At 39.2% G+C, this 27,375-nt stretch overlaps 1 protein-coding gene across 1 annotated transcript in view; it reads right to left on the bottom strand.

Moving 5' to 3' along the window:
- Positions 1-272: 272 nt before the first annotated feature.
- Positions 273-27,375, bottom strand: part of Delta (neurogenic locus protein delta) — a 67,342-nt gene continuing 40,239 nt past the window's right edge. The window contains exons 3-7 of the mRNA XM_034979978.2: positions 16,935-16,995; positions 9,624-9,881; positions 4,868-4,928; positions 3,351-4,724; positions 273-2,996 (exon numbers count right to left, since the gene is read on the bottom strand). Of these exons, the coding sequence (XP_034835869.1) occupies positions 2,903-2,996; positions 3,351-4,724; positions 4,868-4,928; positions 9,624-9,881; positions 16,935-16,995 (1,848 nt within the window). The 3' untranslated portion in view covers positions 273-2,902. The remainder of the gene's footprint in view (positions 2,997-3,350; positions 4,725-4,867; positions 4,929-9,623; positions 9,882-16,934; positions 16,996-27,375) is intronic.

Here is a 27,375-nt window from a genome sequence, read left to right as displayed (position 1 = left end):
TTTGTGCAACTGCAAAAGAATTAATCATATAGATGGCTATATGATTAATTCTAATTTATTAAATCACATAGATGGCGCTGTAAACGAAAAATATGATTCTAGGTCAACCTCCAACGGGAAGTACCCTATAGGTTTTCTCGACAAATGCGACAGACAGACAGACAACAAAGTGATCCTATAGTGCCTATTTTTTTCCTTTTGAGGTACGGAACCGTAAAAACGACAATTAGATGACTGTAGAACATTTTCATCAGGGTAAGAAATTAAATGCATTTTTAATCTTTTGTAAACAATTGTTTATTAACATTTTATTTCTCCTTGCATCGTTGCACAATAATACACATTCGTCACATACACGCTTGACGCTGGCAAATATATCACCGCATTACATTACAATGACTTTATTTGTGATAGGATCTATGGAGTTATCTTTTACGCTTCCCATCTACTTAGGATTTGCTTTCATTTTTCTTTTGAATTAGAAAAAAAATGTGAATATACTAAAAGCAAACACAAGGAAAAGACAATAAATTATTACGCTTTATCTAACTAAAGAAAAAATAGAATATAATTAAAGATAATCACTTGTTTCGCATGCAAAATAAAAATAGATAGATAGAAAATATTTTTTTTTGTTTACAATAGTCAACTTACAAGAAATGGAATGATTTGAATTTCTTTTTCGTCTTTCAGTATACTCACACCTAACTATAAATGCATTCATTATTCTCATTTAAATGTGTACATACAAATCAAGAAGACAATTTCGCTTCAGTCAATTCAAAAACAGAGTTCAAAAAATAATTAAACATGATTTTTCAATTAAATTAAAAGTAATTCACAATCATTTGTTTTAATAATTATTTATATAAATAAATTAAAAATACTGTCATTTTATTGGTTTCAAAACGAATTTTATTATATTTAGGCGCATAAAATATCTTTAAAAAAATGTACAATGTTCTCAAAAAGAAAAATGAAAGGTAGACACACAATCAACTGTGATCAATTAAGTACACTAGATATGATTATTATCTCGCTTGGTAATGTTTTCCTATTTTCACATAATTTATTCTTACATTTTGTCATCTTACAAAAATTAAATACAAGAACATTATTATTGATCATCAGTCTATTCATAGTTTTTATATAAATTTTACAATTTTGTCGTTTAACCCTCATTAATCTATGAGCGCAAAAGGCAACATAAGAGGTAACGCCCTATCGCTTAAAAAATAATATCTACAGTGTGCTCCACTTTCCATAAAAAGGCAATTTAAAATAAATTATTTCTAACGACGATTCGTCGACGGCGCGTCCCACATTCGTCGGTAAGTCAGAACATGCGACGAGCCGTGGCTTGGAATCACGCGTGGAAACTCAACAACTCTGCACTGGACGCATTCAAATAAATAAGTTACAACAACCTGCAGTATCGAGTCCTATGTTGCCTGATGACACCGTATTGTCGCAATACTCTTACCAAAGTAATGGAGAATATACTTAAATAACTAAAACTTAATAGTTTTTTTTATACACAATGACTTAGGTTTCGACATTTGTTTCTTATAAGTACACAAATTACTTTTATCCTATGATCTAATTACGTGCGCTGTTAATTACTGAGATTCGAGAGCGATTTTTACCCCCTCCACGTTTAGCGCGTAAAGGAAACAAAGATGGCGCTCGGATCGAGGAACGTGTTTTTACTAAATTTCAGATATAACAAAAGTTATAAAAGGTACCTATGTGTGCAAAAAATCTTTGTCGATTTTCAAAAAAACCGTAACAAGATTTTTTTCAAGTGTTAAATTAACAATCATAATCATAGGAACAATGACAACAATTAGTCAATCACAAAATAATCAATGTAAAAAAACAGATAAACGCCGATTTGCGTTATTTTTTTAATTAGTCTAAAAATCTTATTTAACGCACGTTTTGGTTTCTATACTGGTGCGAGTCTAAAAAGGGACAGCGGGGTGTGAATCATAGAACCGATACTGACTACCAAGGAGTTCTTATCACAAAGATTTATTTTTAATCTCTATTTAGAAAAAAGACATTAAAATATATAAAAAATGTGCTGGTGCAGGAAGGTTGTAAAAAGATTTAAAAATAGAATGTAAAAAATTGTAGAAATGAAAAATAAAATTGTCTATGGTAAACAAAGTTTGTGATAGTAAATAGTGGTGTCCAGTATCGCGTCTTAGTCGCGGACCACGCGGCGGACCGAGACCGCGCGCGCCGCTTCACCGTTACCTACAGAGATCGCAGACAGTGGACCGCAGTCCACTACCCCACAGCAAGCGCGGTCCTCACCCGCTGCCGAACACAACCCTAACTCACAACACTAGAGTTCATTTTACGAGTGTTCAGCTCACATCAGTGAAAGGCATACCAATTTCAAATTTCGAAGTCGAATGCTTTATTCAAATTTCGAATTTATGATATGGAATGTGGGCCCCTATTCTTAACCTATGCCATTAAAATGCGCGTGAGTCGCAAATAATTGTGACGTGAACTTGACAGTACTTGCGTAAGATGCATAAAGTGTTGACGTCACAAAATTACTTTTAATCAATTTATTAATTAATTTTGTGACGTCAAACACGTCAGTCTTCAATGTCATAGAGAACAGAGGCCCCATGTGGTAGATGCACTATGCAGTTCGGGCGACGCTTGCCGATAAAGGGTGGAAAAGCGATCCGATCGGCCATTACTATTTACAGGGCGTACGGATCGCGCTCAAATAAATATATCCGAATACTTAACACTAGCCGTCTATACAGGGGTCACTTTACACTTTACGCTATATGTACACGCGGCGCACAGCCTGAATCGCACGAGCGTCCGTTGTGAATAAATAATAAGTTAATGTCCACTGCCGCGTCAGTTGGCACTACACTTGCGTCGCAAACGTGGGCGGCAGGCAATGGTCGTCGAGCACGTAGACCCCTCCGCCTTCTAGCGCTCGCTTCACGAGCGACGTATCGCTGCAACAAACAGGGAAACGGGTTAGCTTCATTTGAAAGTTTTAGTGAAGAGGTCTTTAGGAGAAAACGTATGAGTGACAAAAATGTCCCACGTTACAATGAGTGTGTGACATTTTTCAAACAGAACCGTTTAAGTCAGCGGCGGAGTGCTATTTGTTGCATTGAGGAAAACAAACATTCAAAATTACCTGCAGACTTTTGTCAATCTGGCACATATAATAAATAAATTTAAATAAATTTTGGATGAGACCGGAACTTAATGAGTTTTGTTGTTAGAGCTGTTGGTATAAGAATAGAAACAGAAGAATATAAAGGAGAAAGAGTTGGTATAAAAGCATAAGAATAAATACATACCTATTAGCGCAATACGCCGAGTCCGCGGAGAGCCGCGACAGTCGCGGGTCGAGGGCCGCGAGGAGCCGCGCGGCGCTCTCGGTGTTAAGCGTCTTGCGCTTGCACTCCTCTGCTGCGGCGTTGTGCGCGTTCTGGCACTCAGGCACCGGCCCCTCGCACTTGCCCCACGTGTTCCTGATGACACGCCCGCCGCCGCCCGCGTTGGCGGCGTTCTGCGCTCGCGCTTCGGCGTCCGCCGCGTTCTGCGCGCGTTTTCTTCTCCTCCTGATACAGGCGACGGCCACGGCAGCCGCCAGCGCCGCCGCGGGCACCGCAGCCGACAGCGCAGCAATCAACGCCACGTGTCTTCCACTCAAGCTCTCTTCTTCCGGCGTTTCGTCTCCGACTCTTCTCAAGTGACCCCCCGCCGGTTTGGCCGCCGCGAAGTCCGCCAGCGACACCGTACACGATTTCCCGCCCCATCCGGGCGGACAGTTGCAATGATATCCATCCACGCGATCTCGACAAGTCCCCCCATTCCGGCAAGGGGATGAAGCGCATTCGTCCACGTCAATACTGCAATCTTTTCCGGCGAAACCGGGTCGACATCTGCACTCGTAGTCGTTGTCGAGGACGTGGCACTCGCCGCCGTTCGCGCAAGGCTTCGCCAGGCAGAAGTCGACTCGTGTTTCGCATCGAGGGCCGAGAAAGCCGGGCGCGCACTGGCATCGCTGCCCGTTCACCAAGTCGACGCAGGTACCGCCGTGTTCGCACAGCACGCCCGCGCAGTCGTCGATGTCGATTTCGCACCGGTTGCCTCTGTAGCCAGTCTTGCAGGCGCACTGGAAGCCGTCTCCGGCCCGCGTGCAGGTCGCGCCGTGTCGACAAGGGTTGGCAGCACAAGGGTCGGCCTCGACGGCGCAGTCGAGACCCGCGTAGCCGGGTGGACACAGGCACACGTAGCCGGATTGTCGAGGCTCACAGGTGCCGCCGTTTCGACAGGGTCGGTCGGCGCAAGTCAGTCTTCGAGTTTCGCAGTGCGCTCCCTCGTAGCCCGACGGACACGCGCACGACAGTTCTCCACCTTCATCGGGCACGCAGGCGCCTCCGTTGAGGCAGGGTCGCACGGAGCAGGAGTGCAGCGACTTCTCGCAGTCCGGGCCGGTGTACTCGGCCGGGCACACGCAGGTGTAGCTGCCCTGGCCCGTGTTGTGGCACACGCCGCCGTTGCGGCACGGCTTGTGGTTGGTGCAGTAGTTGAGGTCCTGGTTGCAAAACAGGCCGCCCCAGCCCTCCTCGCAGATGCAGTCCCACGGCTTGGAGCAGGTGCCGTGCACGCAGCCCGGATGCCGCTCGCACTTGTCGCACAGCTCGCCCACCCAGCCCGAATGACAACTGCGACAAACAAAGACACGAGTCAGTAAACTATACGACGTGATAACGAGCGACTAAATGCTCCTCCGGGCGCAACAATGAGGCGGCTGAATGATTCAGCGGCGGAGGGACGTTTAGCACAAAGGTGCGAAGTGGACACTTACATGCATTCGTCGGGCTTGAGGCAGTGGCCGTGCTCCGCGTCGCAGCCGGGCAGGCATCTCGCTGCAACAAAAGAAATAGGTTCGTTAGCGCGTCGCAGAGACAAAGCGGAGTACAAGTGCGAGTAGCGGTGATACTCGCAGCAAAAACGGTCGATAGTTCCTCACCGGTACGCAGTTTCGCGTTTTAGCTACGGAATCTATGAGGCATCGCAAAGGACACGGCAACAAAGAGAGAGGTTCGTTAGCGTCCCGAGTCGGGGGCGAGGTCACGCGCACCGATCGTTTATCTTCCACTGCGGCCGTGGCAAGATCCTATACAGACTATTTCTTAAATTAATTATTCTTTTATTTGCATGCCTACGCGTTTCCAGGACGCGAATTCATTCCTACGCGTATCGCTGCTCGTTTCGTAATGGCACGATATTTATATTGGATTGTAAAGATTCATATTTTATGCGGACGTGATGTATTACGAACGTAATATGTGCGCATCGTTAACCGCGTGATTTACGTGTTATACTCGGCGAACCTTACCCTGTTCTGGGGCTACCATGTGAAGAAAATGTGCCGGTACAAACCGAGACTGCGCGTGCATTGCGGTTTAAGTACAGACAAAGATGTTAATAACAAAAGGTGAAGTAGTAATGGCACGGTGCGCATTGTAAAAAATAGTGTTTTGAATGTTCTGCGCGGCGCGGCGTCGTGTCGGTCGGGTGCGCATGGGCAAGTTATCGGAGCGAATACGAGGGGGCAGATAGCGCGGGGAGTCTAACCGTCATTCGACCGTTACTAGTCCCCTAACTCGCTAGAAAAATACTAAGACGCCATTTTGTTCACATTAGCTATCCAAATGCACATTCGAAGCTGGCTTTCGCGATCTAAATTGAACGAGGAAACGGTCTCGCGGCGGCTATATCTCTGGATTTCCGAGCCTGAGCGCAGCAATAAAGGAGATTAGTCCGCCGCCGCTCCCTAGACTGTAATATCGGTTTAACCCCAGCCAGCAGCGGCTAACAAAGCCCCAAACTGAGTCGGAGTGCTCGCAAAGCCGCTTACGAATTGCTCAACCAAATTGATGGAATTATATTGTATTATACGCCGCGATGATATGGAGATTGTAGATAAAATTGAAAATATAATCCGCTTTCGCAAAGCGAAGTTTATACTTTCGCAGGTGAAATTTGAATTTTAACAATCGCTTCGGTTTCTCATGACCTTTGTGCGGTTGTTAGCGTCAAATAAAAGTTTATAGGATGCATATAAATCGCCGAAAAGAATGGAGGGCGCCAAGCTTCTTCGGCTCGAAGGCGGATCAAAGACTTTCATTCGAGTGCCGGCATCATTGCCCGTCGTGCAATCCACTTTATGTACCGCCACTCGACCTGCGTTATCGTAACCCTTGAACGGTAGGTAAAACGGGAGTCGTAAAAAATTACACTTCAAACTAATATTGGGGTAAGTGGACACGAGAGGCGTGTAGTAGATGTTTACCGCTCCCCAACCTATTAATTATTATCAATGAGTACGAGTATCGATTTCTAATACCGAGTTGAGGACGCCGCACCGCGCCCTGCCGTGGTTCGGAATTTTGGACATTCGAAACACAAATAAGAAGTAGTTTCTGGGCCTTCAGGTCAGGTAACAAAAAGCGTCCTTCCTCGAGGATGCACGTGTTGGGATCGGCAAATATTTAACTGTTCCGACATCTGTTTCTATTCTAAGCGGAAATTAGGTGCGCGTGGGATTCGAATCGCACAGAAGGTAATATTCGTGAGAACTTCACTCTCGCTAACAATTAGGCGAAATTAAGCGGCCGTAAAGGGCTCCTCTCGCGATGTTTACCCTATCATTAGGAAGGAGAGCCGGACGGCGCGGATAATGCTGGCGGGACATGCAAATAAGTTTTCGGGATGGTTAGACTTTCCCAGAAGGCGAGATACCGTTCGGCAGATGTGAGGCAAGTATCATGACACGGTCAAGTACAAAGTTTATTTCGATTGGTGTTCGGTTCTCGTTTAAAGGTGTTTTTGACCCGGTTCGCAGCGTCTGTGTTGCGCTGACTGTTAGTGTGTGTGCGATCGCATAGCGTTGTTTTCATTTCATTATGGCCGCGTCTCTCGCTTTTATATTTTAATAATCGTCGATGCACCTCCGGGAACAGGGCTGTCTAGGCTTCCTCAATCCGCGACGGAAGATTACGGTGAAAGTAGCCGCCTCGAGTTTCTCTCACGAATAGGACGGGATATTTCTCGTTCATCAAAAATAGTTGGCATATTTGTCGACCGCAGCTGTTTACTTTTTAACCAGAAAATTGTGATTTCGTGGTTATCCCGTCGCGTGGTGGTACTAGGATCGCATGGCTGGTGGCAAGCGCGCAGCCCTGGCGTGCGAGCGGGAGGGCGCGCTACCGGCGCGGCGCTCGGCGCGCTGTCTCTCTCCGGCGCGTTTTTTTGCGGCGCCGGAGTGTGGGAACGCGAAGGCAGGTGGGGCTGCAGAGATTGCGACGCGACATCCGCCCGCCACAATGCATCTCGAGACGAGCCGCTTTGTTTTACAATACGAGACGCGATGTGCTTAACATACGTCAGAACTTTGTAATGACGTTTGAAACGTTTAGATTTTTTGCTGACGGCCATCCGTTCGCGATTCATTAAAATTGCAAATGCTCCGCGGAACTGGTAAAAGTGGGTGCGATCTAATCGCTCAGGCTAATCTCCGTAATGACGAGGCTTTCACCGCTGAGCATGAATTAAAACACATTGTGTATTTAGACTTTGTATTTAAAAAACCGGCAGTAAAAACGTTTGGAGAGTATGGAAGTGATAATAAAAAGTGAGGGGTTTAATGAATGTCGCTAATAAGCCGGTCGCGGCGGTTTCTCGCTTGCTTTTGTTTATGAATCCGGCATTCAAGACAAACAGACCACACGGACGGCGGTCGCCGGTCACACGCTCCACGTCAACTATGTGACAGCACGACCAACTAATAATAATTTCTATTGATATTAGGAGTCAATCCCACAGTCAACGATCCAGAGTTCTAAGTTCAGAGTTCTGCGTTCACTGTAATCTAAAAGAAGACTCCAATTTCTATAACATCATTAACAACCGATAGACGTCCACTCCTGGACATAGTCTCTTGACTTCCACATGCCACGGTCTTGCGCCTCCTGAATCTTTCGGCTCCCTGCTCAAAATGACAAGTACTTGATTGCTGCAGTGGTCCAATAACATTCAGGTAGTGAAGGTAGACGTGGAAGGCTGAAGTTTGATCTAAGAACTTTAGACAGTTGATTATAGAGATCGACACCTTTTTTGAAATAAACGAAATAAAGTAGCAAAGGAATTCCAATTGAAATAATCTTTAAACAAATCAAAAAACGTTTAAAGTTCTGCTAAAGCTTCTATTGAAATATGGCCTGACGAAATAGTTTCACGAAACATAATTATGTAAATCGAATTGGTACAACTACCATGAAATGTCCTTGTAAGTATTTAAGTTTCATTGGATCTCAATTTAAATTTTTCAATTTTCAGATCTAGGTTGGTAGATAGCTTTGATATTAGGATACATTGAAGAAATTAATTTTGTAGAAAAAAATATGTAAGTGAAATTAGAGAAAGCATCTAAAATTCAAAAGTATGGACAAAATAATTTTATTGATGTAATCCAAAATTAAAAAAATTGCTTTTGAAGAAAAAATTGTAAATTGAGTTAGAATTAGAGAAAGCATCTAAAATTCAAAAGTATGGACAATAGTATAATTTCATTGATCTAAATGATGTAATCTAAAATTCAAAACTCAAATATCGGTAGCAATATATAGGTTGTAAAATAGAAATCATTTCATTAAATGTATAAAATGCTTGAGCTATCAAGGTCTAAAAGAACTCTGAACGAACATTAATTTTAGTGATTTAGTTATACCCACCGCAATAAACTTTAATGATGGATGAAGATACGCATCTAAAGTTAAATATTTGAAGCAACGACCCGAAGATTATAATAAAACGAGCGCGGGAGAACTAATTAAACTATAACAAGATGAGAAAAATTCCATTAAAACAATTGCTAATAAAAATTATTATGATCTTAATTTCGACAAGTGAACGAATTTTTAGTTACTTTTAAAAACAGGAAGTGACATAACCCTGATAGAGATATGAACTTGTTTTGAGTACATAATTTGGTTTTCATGTGATCAAAATTTTAGGCTAATAAAAACGTTTTCATAGCTATTACCTGTCTTAATGTTAGTACAAGACTTGGGTCCTATTTAGGTAATAAATTATTATAAGCAAATCTCGATATTTCCATAATATCGTTCTTTGTCAGTGTTCAATAGCTTAGAGCTTCTATGGTTTATGCGAGGTTGGGAACCTCCCTTGACCTCGATGACTCACCATTATTCAGGCTAGAAAGTACTCCATACACTCGCCACGGGAAAGGTCACATGTTCAAATTAGGTTTATGAGAGGATGTTCGACCGAATTTGTCATCGTAACCCATTAATGAGGAAGAGTGAATTGGGGAATGCTGTTTTTAATGGCCTCAAATGGCCATACAGATTATTTAACACGTACATTTGCATTACATAATATTTGGTATGCTACTGATAAAAAGAGACTAGGTATTTACAATTTATGGAAGAAATATTGAGGTAACCAGAGACGAGATCAAAGGATCTGAAAGAGTCTGAAGCGCATATCGTGCGGGTTCAACCAATATAGGCACAGATAACTGCAGGGGAACTTACGTTTCGAGCAGTATTGCGCCGTCCATCCAGGCTTGCAAACGATCTCGCCAGTGGGGGAACAGGTGTAGTGTCCGAAGGCATCATCCCTCGGCCTGCACAGAACTTCACAGCCAGGGCCATAGTAGTGCGCCGCACACGTCACTCGGTAGGACAGCTTAAGATGCGGACCCCCCGCTCCTCCCCACCGCTGCTCCTCCTCGATCCAGGGGCCTCCGACGTCAGCTATACTCTGCTTCGTCATCCGTGCAATGAGCGTATCTGAAATAACAACATCGTGATCACAAACAAATTCAAACTTTAAACAAAACGCAGCAAGACATTAAATTGGCTAATGCACCAAAAAGAGATCGAAATCTGGTAAGGATAACGACACGGCTTAATTCGATAAAGAAAATGTAATTTGTTTATCAGCGTGGGAAAGGGTATGGCAGCAAATTGACCTGTTACTGTGGGCCGTTTGACGCCCGCATTCAAACGTGAGATTTCATTGTTCCCAGCGTGATTCACTGTTTTGGTTCGTTGGCGCTCGTTTGATTGATTAAGAGTTTTAACTAGATTCTTGCGCCGTGTATCTCGTTACTATAAACTAGCTGCTATCCCTAGAAAGATGTGAAGATAACTGATAAGCTCGGAAAAGGGCGCGCAATGATACTTAGGATTACATAACTGCCCGTAAAAAGTGAACCGTGGACCGTGGAAGCTACCTGCACTGATTTGAAAAAATAAACTGCCAATCCATTCATCAAAGCGATGTAAGGCTGTGAGACAGAGGCGGAGGTGCGCTGGGAAACCTTCGCGTCGACCAGTTCCTTTATTTATTTCTCCTCGTGTATGCCCGCTTTTTTCTCTTTTTGCTTCGCTCGACGTTACATTCCTAAGCCGGTAATCCCGACAGCAGATAAAATTAAACCAGACGCGAAACAAAATTAAAAGGTATATAAAAACGATCGATCCCGACTAATTTCGTGGCGTATGGCATTGGATAGCGGAGAATTGTTCTTCGTTATTGTGTGGGGTGTCAGCGATAAAGGATATCGAGTAATGAGACTGGGTTTATCTTCGATCGGATTCTTTATGCTCTTTTGTTTACAAATTATCTCCATAGAATAATTTAGTAGTCCCTTTCTTTTTAATGCCTCGACAGGTATCGACAACGTTCAACGGAATGCATCTTCCGAAGGAGGTAAGTATCACTCGGTTCTCGAATTGAATTCTTACGCAACCTGCAATGATCCGTAATAGCCGATGAATAATCGCAATACGAATCCGGAATAACTCATAGTTTATTCGATTTAACGTAAGCCTACACCGATCGTATCTGTGCAATAAATCCAGAAGATAAAACACGTACCTACACTCGAAGCTCGCCCAACGAAAATATAATAAATATCAATGAATCCAATTCGCGATCGATTCGAATAGAAAGCGTAAATCGTGTTGCTGGAGATTTTCGCGCGTGAACCCGCAAAGCTTTTTATTGGAGCATCATATTAAGATCGTGATCTAGAATCAAAATAAAAGAAACCAAATATCTAATCCACGGTATTATAAATCTTATGTGTGGCAATTTTAGATGTAATGGGATACGTTTGCAACAAAGAAGCGTTATTAAAGCGAAGTGCAGAGTTCGGAGAGAATTAGAAAAATGATGTGTGGGAACGGAGTCGGAGCAGCGTGCAATTTAACTCGAATGTGCGCGGAGAATTATGGCAACCGTGCATCTCAGGTGCACTAGGGTTGCAGCAACTATAATATACGATCCTTTCAATACCATCCATTTTTAAACTGCACGCATATATTACGTCGAAGCAAAAAGTAAAACAACATTTTGAAGACTAGCATAAAAAAAGGTTTATGGCCTAAAATTGTTGAAAGTTGAAACCCTACATTAATGCAGACAAGAAGTAATTTGTAGGAAAATTGCTCGACGCTTTTTGCGATCTCTACAGAGCTAAAAGACTATTCGTTACTACAACTCACAAATTACACTCATCATCCCAAAATTGTTGTTGGAACGATATTAAATGAAGGTGTATCCGATCTCGTCTATTAATGTAGTTCCAATTTACAAATAAATAACACATTTAAAGCGGAACGGGCAACAACACCGTACGTGCCGGACCGGCATCTCGTAACCTGCAATTACGGCGCAGAGGTCACTCAAATAAAAGAATAAATCCACCGATACAAACAAAAGAAAGCGAAATAACAGATAATTTGGCCGAGCCCCGCTATCGGAGGCGGACGATATCGATTTGGAATATTTTAAATGCGATTTTGGGGAAGAAGGGGGATGCGAACACGCGAACCGGCTTCCGTTGATCATCGATCAATCAATAGGGCCACCGGATGCGCGCTCTAGTTCATTATATAGGTTGTGTGACGAGTTGTACTCGATCTGGTTCGGTGGTGTAATTATTGAGAGCCCGCGGCCAGGCATCAATGAAATCGAAATCGCTACGCATGTCTTTGTCTCTGTTGTTCTACTGGAGAATCGGCGATTGACGTCTCGATTTCTCGTTTTAGACACCTGCCTAACCGGCCGACCAGTCGTCGCGGGCTGTGGGAAACGGCATCTCATCAATGGACTGGGTACACAACGACGCACTGCTTTTGTTTATAAAACTGTCCACTTATACTCGACGTGTATTTCGATTGGAGTACCGCACTCGGCGTCACGCCTTGCACTAGATAAACAGTCCGACGATTTCTCGTACGAGTTTAAAACTCTTGGTCAATTTGAGAGCTAACACTCGAAAACCGTTGTTGCTTAAGATGTTTCGCACATGGACACGGTACGACGGGCTGAGATTTTAATTTGCTATTGTTTTTTGTGTAAAGAGGTATTTTCGTTCCGCGCAGAGATTTTAATGAATGCAAGAGATTGCGCAACTGCATTAGTTATTTTCGACGGCGGCTTAGCCTTTGGGAAAGCAAATTAACATAAGAATCCATACTAAATGCGAAAATGTATGTTTCTGTCTGTCTGCTAGCTGGTTAACCGATTTTGACTAAATAGTTCCTCTCAAGCTCCCCGGGGGTGCGAAGCCGGGCCGAGTCGCTGGTTCTAAATATCCAGACTAATATTATAAATGTGAAAGTGTGCCTGTCTGTCTGTCTGTCTGCTAGGTTTTTAAGGTCCAACAGTTTAATCGATTTTGATGAAATTTGGTAATGACTAATGAGATAGCTTACATCCCGCGGAAGGACATAAGCAACTTTTATCCCAGAAAATCAAAGAGTTCCCACGGGATTTTTAAAAAACCTAAATCCACGCGGACGAAGCCGCGGTCATCATCTAGTGGATAATAAAGGAAAGGGTTTTCCTTTGAATAAAATTCAGTGCAGTTTAAACCACAAGCAAACGATTAAAGTATGACAGCGTCACGAGTAACTGTATCATAATCGCAGCTCGTTTGTTGTATTAGGTAGCGGGCCTGCGGCGACTTGCGCCGGCGCAGGCGGGTAATTGGTTTACGAATCTGTTATCACTACTCTCTTTTCACACGCCTCTATTCCTGTTTCTACAATATGGAGGTGTAAAGCGAGACAGTGCAATAATCGTAAACGAAGTGGCGACTCGATAAACAGACCCGAGACATTGTTGCGTACCTATTATCCGGGAGCATGTGCTCGGCATCTGTCGACAGCGTTTCCCGAGTGGCCTGTAGATGTTACATCATAAATCGAGCCTTCCTGGGCGTCTTCCGTGATTTTTTACCCACTCAAGCCATACGACGACGAAAGACGAAGTGTAAACTAAAAATCCACTTCCTCGGAGGTAAGTTTTTTAGCACCGGGTAAACAATGCGTCGGCCCGTTAGTGAGTTCCAGGTGCGAGCCGACCGCCTCGGGCTGTACACAAAAGATTTCGTTGAAGGAACGAGCAACTACGTCAGAATCGCAAACGAAGCCAGCTATTGTCGCGGGGCTATTTGTTTAGCCGAAGAATCCCTTTATGCGTCCCCGTGAGCCATCAATTCTTTGTGCGCATTCGTACTTATCTATGATATATTAGATCCTTTAGACGTGTGTCGCTAACTGTGTAATCGTGAACTCGCTGGATGCAAGGGTCGCTGGTCGTTTACAAGAGAACGTTATCTCGTAGACGAACGAGCGCAGCTGGTTCGAATTAGAAAAACCGAATGTGATTTAATTAAACATTAGCCCATCGGTCGATAGTGAGTGAACAAACGGCGTGCATGTAACCTGTTATTATGGTTGATTAGATTTCTGTTGGTAACATTTCTCGGTAGTGAGTCGGCGCCGCCCATCGCTCCCGCGCCGCATTAAAAATATACCCGTCCTCTTAAGCTATCCACTTCGACGCTAATGATTTTCGGTAAACCGGCCCGTAGCACTCCTCCTATCTGTGGATCTCTTTTAAGTAAATCACCTACAGTTTTTGTTAGTCGGTCAGGAGTAGTAATTATGTCGGTCAGAGTGCAGCGGGATGAAAATCTAATTAAGGAATGGGCGGCGTCGGTCAGTTTTCGCGTCCGCCGTTTTGTTTATAAAAATCCGTAGACATTTGTGGGTTTCCTTTTTGGGGACTTGGATATTGAGTCATTGGATATATAGATGCAGACTAATTATACAATTATATGTAATGGGATTACAGTGGCGGATTTGTGACATTTTAAAATGCATTTTAAGAATAAAAACCGGCCAAGTGCGAGTCAGGCTCGCACACTGAGGGTTCCTTACTACAGTCGTATTTTTGCGACATTTTGCACGATAGTTCAAAAACTATGATGCATAAAAATAAATAAAAATCTGTTTTAGAATGCACAAGTAAAGCCCTTTCATATGATACTCCACTTGATATAGTTATTTTACTTCGAATATTGAAAATACTAATTATTAGTTCATGACCACAATTAATTTTTTTTTGTGTGATCTAACCCTAAATTCACGGTTTTCAGATTTTTCCCCTAAGCTATATGACCCACTTACCTGCCAAATTTCATGATTCTAGGTCAATGGGAAGTACCCTGTAGGTTTCTTGACAGACAGACAGAAAACAAAGTGATCCTATAAGGGTTCCGTTTTTCCTTTTGAGGTACGGAACCCTAAAAACGAACTTCTATGCTTCTAGTATGTACTTAGGCATCTCTTAGAGTTTGGATATATTTCTCGATATGGAGAGCTCATACAGACGGATGTATGCGGCGAATGATTACGATGATGTATTTACGCTAGGCAGTGCGGTTACAATTCATTGGGAATCGTATTTTCGGTCACGCCATGTCGCATGCGAGTCGTAAACCCGTCGATTCTTTATTGGGCGTTTAGGCGAAAGAGCCGAAATATAAATGTTGATTCTATCGGAATTATTAAATGATTGATATCTAAATTCATTTCTGCGTCTCGTAGCAACTGTTTTGCTGTAACTACATTAAGTTTTTTGATGTTTATCTCTTTTGATGTTTATAGACTTCCTTAAATGGACGTGTGTCTCAATTCGATACGATTTTTGTACATAAAATAATAAGCAGGAGATTTTCAATTTAATTCGTATATATATATCGTGTATACATTCGTATTCGTATATATATATATTGATAAAAATTGAATGACATATCACCGTAGACCTAGAAACTTGAGATTTATTACGCAGACCATGTTATTAAGAAAACCTACCTACATGCACTAAAAAGTATTTCAGAAATTCTACCAAAGCCAAGTCGGGACGGGTCAGCTAGCATAAAATATACCTATAGAACAAGCAAAACATAATATAGTAGGTATAATACATATAAATAGGTGAATAGTCGGAACAAGAATTTGTCACGTGCGGGACTCGACCCCGCGACCCCGATTCAAACAGGTACCCTACCTACTCTCACATCTGTGCTAGACGGCGCGGCTACATTTTTATATAAAAAAACCTTCATCTTCGCGTTTTTGGAATCTTTGATTTTACATAAATTTATTTATAGCCTCTCGGTCATTGGTATTAAAATCAAGATACTGAACTTGTTAGAAATAAAGTTCGTGCTTAATATTCTATCTAACTTTTTAAAGAAATGTTCCTATTTAAAAAAAATTAAAAAATATAAGAGATAAAAAAAAATCTAATTAAGTACATATATTTACTTGTATTCGTACTTTACCGTAAATAGACGTGATTCAGAAGAAAAATCTTATGAGTGAATATTTGCCATGATACTTTTAACTATAAATTCCAGTTAACCAAATAGGTAATACCTAAGTGCTAATTATCAATTTTAAGATGCCTTATGTGAACCTGTACAGCGACTGAATAGTCTTGAGTTTAGGTACTTAGTAGTAATAGAAAAGTAGGTACGTCGAAGCTACAATCGGTCATACATCGGAATACATTAGAGCATTTCTACTAAATTTTCGTCCTACAGAAGGCTATGTTTATTAGAATACAAGCGCGCATTGGGACACAGAGCACGCGCGTCGCCGCGTGTCCTGCACGCCAATCGCACACTCCATGGGAACATTTTTGTCTTCCACGATATGATAATATAAGCATTCAAATATACATACTGTCCGTTAAATGCACGATAAACGCCCAGAATTACAGTGAAATCTGTATGTGAGCCAGTCGTGACGCGCGTGATATGAATTTTACACAATTTTCGACGTTTTCATGACACTTTTTATCATAATTGCAGCTCAGTTTTATTTAAGTTTCCTCTAATGTTCAAATGCTTCTTCACGTTATCAGAGCTTCTTATAAGACATCACTTGTCTACATACTAAAATATAAAGACAAGTGTGTAGATAAATAGAATTTAGAGACGTTCGTTTTTAATATATTCGTATGACAAGTGTTTCTTTTATAGGCGAGAAATGTCTTTTAAGAAGTTCTTTAGTAAAGGAGCGTCAAGTATCAAGTGCATGTCCGAGTGTTCTCTATAAAGGTGTGTTAAGTAAGCCAATCTGTACTAGGCCAGCGTGGTGAACTATGGTGTAAACTCCCTTCTGATTCTGAGAGGAGTTAAAATGATGGTAATAAAATCATTTAAAAGTTTACGATAGCTACCAAACTCCAGTTTAGAGATTAAATTGTTTGAAAACAGAAAAATGTGATTAGGAGGTAGGTATGTCTACAGGAATTTTTCATTAAACTTTGTACGATAAATAATTGCAATAGGGTTACATTCTATAATTGAAACCTGTGAGTGTATCTATCTATGAATGAACCCGTAGATCAATTTATAAGCTCACGATAACTACAACAACTTAACAGAAGAGTTTGGTTTTTTAAGACCAGTCTAAAACAAGGCCCTTTTCATAACACTTATAATAATAACGTAATAGGGTTGGATAACTTACCATCAGATCTTGACGTTTCGTTCGTATCGTGCCACGCTTCGACGATCAGAGAGAAGGTGCCCTGGAAAGGAGAAGACAGCATAGTTATTATACTTGAACTGTCGATAATAGAAAAGTATACAAAAAACAACAATTGGCACTCAGTGGGGAAAATTTAAAACTATGAAATAACTGTGGATTTTTTTGGGTTTTCAAATTAATAGTATAAGTAAATAAGTAGTATCAAAAACTTAAATTTCATAATTTGTAAATTAAAACCATTAACATGAGTTTTACATTCGCACTCCGAGCACTATTAACTTTAGCGGTCGGTGAGGCGACCTTGAAGTTTTTACCCGTCCCAAAATCGCCCAACGCACCTAAACAATATCAATAAAACAGAAATAAAGCAATTAAAGTTGTGTGTAATAACTAATAACTAAGTAGAAGGTTGTAAAAGGAATGGTTGACGAAACCATAAATAAACAAAGGACAAACAATTTCGTAGACAAATTCTTTGTTCGAAAGTTCAACGCAAGAGAGCTCGCGTCGTTCTCTCAATAAGATAAACGCGAGATACTTGTATCCTACCATCTTAAGCTGAGACCAACTGAGACCTTTAGAATGGGCGCGCCGCTTGAGCATTTCAAATATTTCCTTTACTTTACGACGTCTGTACATATACTCGATGCATCGTCAGACAGGCCAACTTCTAAGACCGAATTAGGTCGGCAGACGATTTTTCGCATATCTGTGAGTTGGTTTGCTAGTCGCCTTAATACGTATAGCCACTAACTTATAAACTTTTACAATTAGAAACGCTAGCGGCATTTTATTCACTTTATACATAGTTTGGCTGAGCTTTACAGAGCGTACTTTGCTCAAACTTTACTCGATTTCGTTTTATCTGTGTGTTACTTCTAAGCACTGTAGATCTCATCCAGAGGCCCGAATCATCCACCTATCAGCTACACTTATTCATAATATATTGGTTGGAAGTTGGAATATTCTGCAAGCGAAAAGATTGGTTGACAAGTTGACTTAATTATTATAACTAACTAGGTTGGAAGTCTTGGAACGTGTCTACAGAAAAGTTGTTGGTACATCTGTAGAAGCTATGTGGCGGATGAGTGTAAATTAACCATGATAGACAGGTGAACTGAGCAGATGGCTGAATTGTTTAATACAAGCTAAAAATATAATACATAAGCCGGTCTTGGAGTACTTAGTGCCTAATATGGAGGACTTGTAGTTTCCGTGGCACCGGCGGGGAAAAAATGGTTAACGGGTGCGTATCAGATAGGCCCGATAGGGAGCTATTGACTTTTGTCCAAGTTTACACAAGGAGCCGAAACGGCAGTCAAAATTCGATTATCAGTGATAAGGCGACGAGTCAACAGCTTGTAGGCGCCCGTCAAGTTTATCAATGGGTTTTATGACATATTTTGGACACGTTCATGCAAAAATGTTACCAAGACTTCATGAAAGTTTCTCTAACGCAATCGGAACCGGTTCCTTCTGTGAACCGTTCGTCGTTCAGTAACACGGAACACGGCATTTTGAGCGGTTTAGGAATAATAACCTTTGAGATATTTCCGACCGCGTATGTTAAAGACAGCAAGCAAATAGGTATGTTGTATGAAATTGGTAGTTATCAAATATTTATTGATTTTATCAACTGCTTCCTGTTTTATTTACTCGTACAACACAAATAAAATAAAGATAGGTTTCCAATATATCCGCGGAGGAATCATTTTTCTATTTGCACTCAGGAGTCTAAAGAATTTTTGATTTAATAAAAACACTTGGGTATTAAAGCACCGACATATTTGTTTGTAGGCTTATTAGTTATTATTGATTCCCAGGTATTGTAATTTTTGTGTCCCACTTTCGCCGGAACGATAACTAAGTGATTGACACGAATTGATAGCGCTAGTAATAGTTGAAGAAATTGTAAAGAAACGGGTCACTCGCTATCAATAAAGCAATCAAACGTACAGAAATACCCGGCAGGGCCCGTGGCCGAATGTAATTAGACACAAACGTCACAGATGCAGCTGCCGCCGACGGATGTAAAGGGTCACCATTTTAATTCCTTCATAAGATCACCACACGAACTCTTAAGGAGTGATTCAGATCTGACAGATGTCGCCCGTCGTCAATTAGCTCGACGAATGAAAACATAATTTACATCAGCGAGAACTAACAATGAGCTATTTGCATAGGAACTGATAAAGGCCTCTCTAACGAACAATAATCATTGTCGGATGGTGGAAATCAATAGTAGAAATCCAGTTTCTCAACGCACATCACACGGCTCGTATACGGTAAAAATGCACGAGTTTTTTCTTAAAACTCTTCAAACCCGAGACTGCAAACGCTCATTCGAAGCTTTCGATGCGTAGTTTTGACGAATTTATAATAAGTGAGCCTCATTTAATACGTCGGCGACACAGGCGGACGTGTTATCGAACATTACTGAATACCAAGCAGGCTACGAAGCGCGACCGGACGATTTTGAACCTTATTTTTTCTTTTGACAATGCGACGTCTTTAACGTCAAGCATTCCCGCTCTATAAGGAGCGAGGTTGTCGAAATATTTTATTATGATTAGCTTGCACGATCAAATATGGTGAGTCGTAGTATACGCTGTATTGATTTGTTAATCGAGTATGGAGAGCGCATTTCGGTCAGCTGTAGTCGGCCGTAAGTATATGCCGGTTCCCACGACAGTGACTCGAGCAGCCCATAAAAAGAGGCGAGGACGTAAGCGTACGTGTACAGGTAGCCTTTATAAACGTGCCCGAGCCAGTGATACCGTATACTTATGATACTAAACGAGCTTGAAACTTAGACGAGGAAACTTTGTCTGTGCGGTGGGTGTGCACTTAGCTTTATGAAATCTTAATTTGAAATTCGATCGATTGCGAACCGAGCGTTCGAAATGTTCCATTTTTGAATCTAAAGCCACGTCGACGTTTTAATTGGCTGCCATTACGAATTAGGATTTTTTAAATTGAATTAGATTCATAGACTATTTTTGTTAATACCGTGAGATCGTGCTGTATCATCGAAATTGTACTATAACATGGAGCAACAAAATAAATCGGGGCTTGAACTTTGAATGCTCGAGATTAGTTATTTGATAATAATCGTTTTATGGGGGTGTCTAAAGAGACTCCTATATCAGGGACTGGTTTAAAGTTATTTCGTTATTAATTAAAATGGAGGATACGTGGGAAAGAAGTGTTACTTTTGTGTTTGTTTTAAGCCATCTGTTTTGGGTTGTTTCACAGACTTAGGACAAAAGGTATTAACATCAGGTGACCGCTTGCTTTCGCACATCTTTCGTGCACGTGTTTCAGTCGTCATTGTTTGTTTCTATTACTTATCTGTTGCTTTGTTGTTTTTTTCAATGGGATGAATGGTGAAATGCAACAGATGTCTTACATTTTGTTTTTGTCAATTTCAAAAACAAATATACAGATAGGAAATGATAATCTTATGGGGTGAGAAATGAGAATGTTACAAAAAATAAAATAAAATAAGAGATTCGGTTTTTTTTAAAACTTTAGATTATGTACTAAATACTGAAAACTATTTAACACAAAACTGCAACAAAGTAATAGTATAGATTAAAGCTGTTTACTATGTGACCTTATTTTATTACTCTAACTAGTTTTCAATGGAATTAGTTCTAGCAAATTTTTTGCAACGTTAAACTAATGCGAAAATTCCAATAACTGCATATCTAACAGTAAGACTTACAATTACCAGTAAATAAGAATACATAACAATAAAACTTTACAGAAAAAGAACTACACAAGTTTAAAAATCTATTAAAAGTACGCTCCTAAAAAAAGCATATCATACAATCAAAGATTATGTACTTAAACAATAAAAAAATGCCAAGTGCGACTAAGATTTCCTTTATTTAATTTAAGCGCACCTAGGGTTTCGTACTTGGGTATTTTTTCCGGCATTTTGCACGACAAATAAAAAATAAATTATGCATAAAAATAAATCAAATCTGTTTTAGAATGTACAGTTTCATATGAAAGGGCTTTACCTGTATCATTGATACCCCTTTATTATATTGTATAGTTATCCTACTTTGAAAATTGACAATACTAAATTTTTTTTAATGATGTAACCACAAATTTACGGTTTTCCGATTTTTTCCTTTACTTGTGCTATAAGACCTACCTATCTGCCAAATTTCATGATTCTAGGTCAACTGGAAGTACCCTATACCTCTTCTTGACGGACGGGCAGACAGACAACGAAGTGATCCTGAAATGGTTCCTTTTTCCTTTTGAGGTACGGAATCCGAAAAAGCATGTATTTGACTAGCTCCAGCAATGCGCGGGGCTGCAATTGCTTATAACATATAAAAAGAGCAAAAGTATTTTGACGATTCAAAACCACTTGAGTTTATTTGAATAAAAATATAGGATCCTATTCTATTCTATTCCACATCTCTAGTTTCGATTTACACTACGAGAAAATACCTAGTTAGTTATTTAAAACACAAACAGCCAGCCGTGTAGAGGAGTCGTGATTTCATATTTCACACTTGTATGTAACTGTGTGGTAACATCGAGACTTGAGACAGGTTTTTTCATTTAACTATATTATCCGAAAGAATTTCGACGCGGGATTTTTTTATTTGATATCCGATGCAGTGCTTCATTTCTTTTTTTTAAAAAGCTATGGGTTTGATGTTTTCAAATCAGACATTGAATTAAAAGATATATGCAAATTATTAATTAAGTGATTATCTCAAGTCTGGGTTGAAAAAAAGCTGAGTAAAAACTAAAAATAATTACAAATTATTTTTTTTTAATTTTAATCTTTTAACGAGCCTTTTTCACTAATTAATTGAAAAAAAAGTTAAATATTATTTTGCTATAGCTACTATTCAATCTAAAGAATTGATAGTTATTTACAGCCGAATTATGCCTCAAAATATTTTTTTAAATATAAATATGTAGTAGGTACATTTTGACAGTCTAACCGCCGCACTCAGAGTCGCTAATCGTTACTTAAAATTGAGTTAAAACGAGACAGATTTATGTGAGAGATATAGCTCTGTCTCGTTTAACTCAATCTTAAGCAACGATTAAGCTCTGAGTACGGCTGTACAACTTGTTTTTAAGTAAGATTTTTTTGTGTGTTTTTTAAAACCATGATGAGTTGGCAACCCTGATCCAGATACAAGAACTTGAAAATCAAAAATAGCGTAAAGTATTGCGTATCGAAATTGTATAATCAGACTTATTAATTAAGCACCTATACCTACCCCAGTATTTCTATTCTTGTATCTTCGATTGCTAAGATCGTTGAATAGAATAGAATAGAATGTTTTTTATTCATGTAAACTTTTTACAAGTATTTATGAATAGTCAGCTAGTTTTAATTTACCACTGGTTCGGAATGCCGTTCCTACCGAGAAGACCCAGCAAGAAACTCGGCGGTTTCCCGGTGACCCGGTGACTCAATATTCGGAAGACTTTTAATAAGATTTTAATAAATATGTGACCGCGGCTTAACATTATAAGTCCCGCAAATTGGTATTGCGCTGGAATCATGTCTCATTAACATCGAAATGACGTCATTTTGACGTCAGCCGAAATAAAAATATACCATCAGCTCGAAACTTCAGTCTAGTGCTGACGTCACTAAAATGGTGGCCCCGCGTAATAGCAATTTGCGGGACTTATACCATGTCTAATACCTAAAACTAACAATAAGCTCACAGAAGACTTAATATTGGAGATGTCTCTCAACAAGTTCAGTTTTATAAAACGCAAACTTATTGAAAAATCTTTCTACACTGTAAAGGATTATTGAAATTATACGAAACCTTAGGAATGTGTAGTTAGTTCAAATAAATTTTGAGTGATATTGTGAAATGATGATGATAAAAAGAAAACCCATAAATACGCTCTAAAATCTAGATACACTGAGCCAAAGCCTTACAACTTTGATTAAAAATATGTAGTAGGTAAGTATATCTATTTTTTTGAAACTTTCAGGTATGTCATAATTATGTGGGATTTGGGTGGGTAGGTTGATGAATCAAAAATTGGTTTTATTGGGGTAATCGATATAATAGTTTGTCACACCTTTTTAAATAAACTTTATCTTAATTTAAAATGTCAAATTACCTTTTATATATATGTAGATAGACTAAGCTAGGTTTTGGATTTTTCAGACCTGATACTCACTCAACATTAAAATCACTGAGTAAAATATAAATAAACCTACCTATATATAGGTATACCGCTCCTATATTTTGAAGATAAAAAACTAGATTTTTATTCAATTTTTACCTGTTTTCTATATTCCTAATTTACTTTTCAAAAAGTTACGAAAGGCGGCTCAATAATCGCTTACAGAGTACCAAAATCTCACCCTATAGAGGTACCCTGTACAGATATTCTCATACAAAAATATTCAGGTCGACATTTTATTGGCGACAGAACTACATTCGGTTAGAATGCTAAGCAGTTTCGTGGTAAACAGTAAACACGAGTAACTATGAGCGGTATTGGCCCTATGTATTAGTAATACTGATAAATTGTAAACGACATAATGATACTGTCTTGTAGGACAACTTGAGGTACAATTTCCAGTGGTCGTGTTATACCTGTTGGTACTGCGAAGTGCACGAAGACAAAAGAGGTTCTCAAAGCAAGCGACCTCGTGGCCTATGTGAACTTATGACGTTCGAAATTGAAATTGTCTAAGAACTTCACGTACTATTCGCGTCTTAGATTATGGGATTCGCATACACAGTATTTTTTTTTTTACAATTTATCTCACATGCAAAGATCAAAAACCATACAGCCTCGTCAGTCGTAAGATCGAGCTAATGGACGCGTAAATTTGAAAAAGGACCGCGTAATCATTTGTTGATAAACTTTTGGTAGGTATTCGACCAAAAACTTATATTTATTCGTTGTTTTTGAAAGTCCGAATCCCAAAAATAAAAGATATATAGGTACTTAATTAATTATTTATTAATAGCATTGAAATAAAAACCGGAGCGAATTGAGAATTTAATTTCCTCCTTTTTTGAAGTCGAATATAAAAGTGAAATGTTTTTTTAATGACGCACAAAGTTAGCAATAGGTAAGTAGGTACCTACTTAAATCTAATATCTTATCATACCTATGTACACTAATATTGTGGTTTCCAACTTTTTCCAAACACATTTAAATTTCTTGGAACTAATTTAATCAAAGAATTAGTTCAAATTACACGCACAGTACCTACGAATCAAAACTTCGCACATATTTTTTGAAAATTTTTGAGGTGTTGAATAAGTTTTTCAAAAATAATGTAAGGAGCCCCTTGATACAGCACATATAAAAATTGTGTATATATAACGACCATAAAAAAGTGCCAAATAAAAAGATCTCATGAGTCATGTAGTTAGTCTGTGGTCACAGTGGTCATGACATAAACACACATAAACATCAAGAGTAATTATCACAGCTATAAAACGTGGTTGCCACAGTCGGGGCGTAAGTAAACAGTTGGGGGGGAAATTAAGCTGTGAACAATCACAGACTACAGAAAAACTTGGACAAAAAGTCAACAAAAATTAAACGTCTACCTCATAAACCAAATTGGCGCCGATTCTGTTGTCTTTCTCTAAACTAAATTTAGAGTATCTGCATCTTTTTCTTTTTAATATTGCTAAAAAAGGACATTATATGAATTTTACATATTTAAAGACTATAAATTTTAGTGTACGCTACAAATTTAAATAGTAAGCTCGTGACTGGCAGCTAAAGTCGCGAGGTTTGATAGTTCTAAATTAAATTTAAAACTGTGAAACTGTGTCTGTCCTTTTCATATTACAACATTAGTAAAAAGAGGATGTGAATACTCTAAAATTTAGGTGTGCTCCAAATCAGTACCATTATCACTATAAATATATCTCTTGATAACTACCGCTATAATTATGCGATAAAATTATGAACCCACATCAATTATCAGATAAAAACGCAATTCCATATTATGTAGGTAGTAACTGGTATATATATTAAATATTTACGCTAGAAGAAATTAGTTTCAAGCGTACTAAAATCCTTTACGCATTTCTTTTACCTCAAGCCCAAAATCCTCCTGTTTTTCGTTTTAAGACAGTTGAAGTTTGACAGTGTTTAATGTTATGATAAGGAAATAATCAATTATTCATTACACTTTTACACAGGTCAAGTAACCAAATTCATCTTTTTTGTCCTTCAATATTTATCAAAGATAATCAAGCTTTATTTATCTTAATAATTAATTATTATCTGTCTAGCACCAAGTTTGCCAGTTTCATTGTGATGATCGCAATGGTCTCTGATTGGCTGACCACCACTGTTGGCTCAAATACAGTTCAGAGAGTAATTACCAAAAATACATTTGCCTGTATCACAATGTGATTCGATAATAACATCTTCCGTGCTAGCTTCACAAGTCGGATCGTGAGGTCTCCGTCTGTCTTCTATCCGTCATCTGTAGTCTGTGGCTTCATTATGAAAGGATTAATTACACCTCTCTAGTTTTACTGGGAAACATTAAAAGTTGAACGGTGCGTCGTAATTTAAAACATAATGTTATACTTTTATATTATCATTTATCTGTAACAATTATATTTTAGGAAGACTAGGAAACATTAAAAACAGACGTAACAACTTTTTAGACATGAACAACCAGTTCTAAAGCAACACAATATGTGAAAAGAATTGATAATTTTCCATATTAAAAATAGAAACGAAAAACTAAACCAAATCTTTTAATCCTTTGATAAATAATTACTTTTCTTTTGGTTCTGATGCAAACAATATAATGTGACACTTTTTCTGTGATGCCGCATAGGTATTTTCACAAAAATGGCATACTTTAAGTTGAAAGTAGCTACATGTACTTATTGAACATATATCCACGATCCATCATATTTGACTGAAGCTCATTCATCAGATTACCCATTTACTAGAATTCACAGGTTTTTAGTAGTGAGTAGTTATCATAATATTATTAATTGACTCATCAATCAAAAGTTTCAAAACCTTTTCTAGAAACCCTAGACATTAACAATTTATTACCCCCCCCCAATAACAATCATCGCGAAAAAACGGGCACTTCACAGCGGGAATTCGGGACTTTTAAAATCTGGCCGTAGTGAAAAAAGGAGGACTAAATTTAATTTCACATGGCATTAGCGGCATTCGGCCTTACTCAAGTCCCGTGGAATTCGAAAAATGAAAATGTCGGCCATAAACAACGGAATGATTTGAATGAAGCATATAAGAATTAAAAAATAAAAGCGCTCCTAACAAATTTTCGGAGGCGTCCTCATCGGCGTCCGGTCCATGATTAAGGTTGCCAGGTCTCTTTGATTATATCAGGATTGTACTATTTATCGTTTACTTGAGAAAAACTACTTAGGCACTTATAGAGAAGTCATTTTGGATATGCTAAGTTTCAGTAGAATCTCTATTGTAGTCCTTCATGAAAAAAATTAGTGATTTTGATTTTTCGATTGTAAGTATTGAGATTTGTATGTCGCCGATTTAGCACTAATGTATTTTTTTCTAATCAATTATTGTTTTTCAGTGTTTTAATGTAGTTACTTTTAAGAACGTGTTTTATTAAATACTTACATAATTATAGTTAACACAAACTATGACTATACTCACTCTTTATTTGCTATTTGTACTTAATTGTTTAAAAGATAATATAGGAACGAACAGTTTTCCTTAATCGATTATCATGGTCGTCCATTTAATCAATTAGTCTGCATTTTTTGTTCGAACGTTTTTGTCTTTTGTTTTAGTTAAAGCTTTTTCATTAAAAGATTAACTCACTTCAAGGTTCTTGATAACATTTCAAATATGAACGTCTCGAAATAGATTAATGTTATATCTACCTTATTCTGGCTCTACGACTCTTGATTGTGCGATAAGCCCTGAGAAGGGTTAAGCGTTGAAACCGAAACCTCGGTAAAAAATAACCGGTCAAGTGCGAGTCAGATTCACATACGAGGGGTTCCGTACCATCGCACAAGAAATCTCGAACCAGTAAGTGTACAAAAATTTAACGCACCAACTACAGCTGTACAACACTGCAAGTTAATGACTGACAGCGCCATCTATGACGTGATTTAATAGGAAACATATTTCGTCTTAGAACTTATTTTTTTGTGAAGTACCACAAATTCACGGTTTGCGGATTTTTTCCTTTACTTGTGCTATAAGATATTGTTACCTGCAAAAGTTCATGATTCTAGGTCAATTCGAAGTACCCTCTAGTTTTTGGTTGCCCTTGTCTTGACAGACACAACAGACAGACAACGAAGTGATTCTATCAGGGTTTCTTTTTTCTTTTGAGGTACGGAACCCTAAAAACAAAAATCTTCTGATCAGTTCATCCGGATTTCATCCGAAATGACGCGCGGTG

Source organism: Maniola hyperantus, chromosome 21, assembly GCF_902806685.2.
Source record: "Maniola hyperantus chromosome 21, iAphHyp1.2, whole genome shotgun sequence".
In the NCBI taxonomy this organism is placed as follows: Eukaryota; Metazoa; Arthropoda; class Insecta; order Lepidoptera; family Nymphalidae; genus Maniola; species Maniola hyperantus.
Note: the sequence above shows the minus strand (reverse complement) of the source record. Positions and strands in the feature narration are given on the sequence as shown.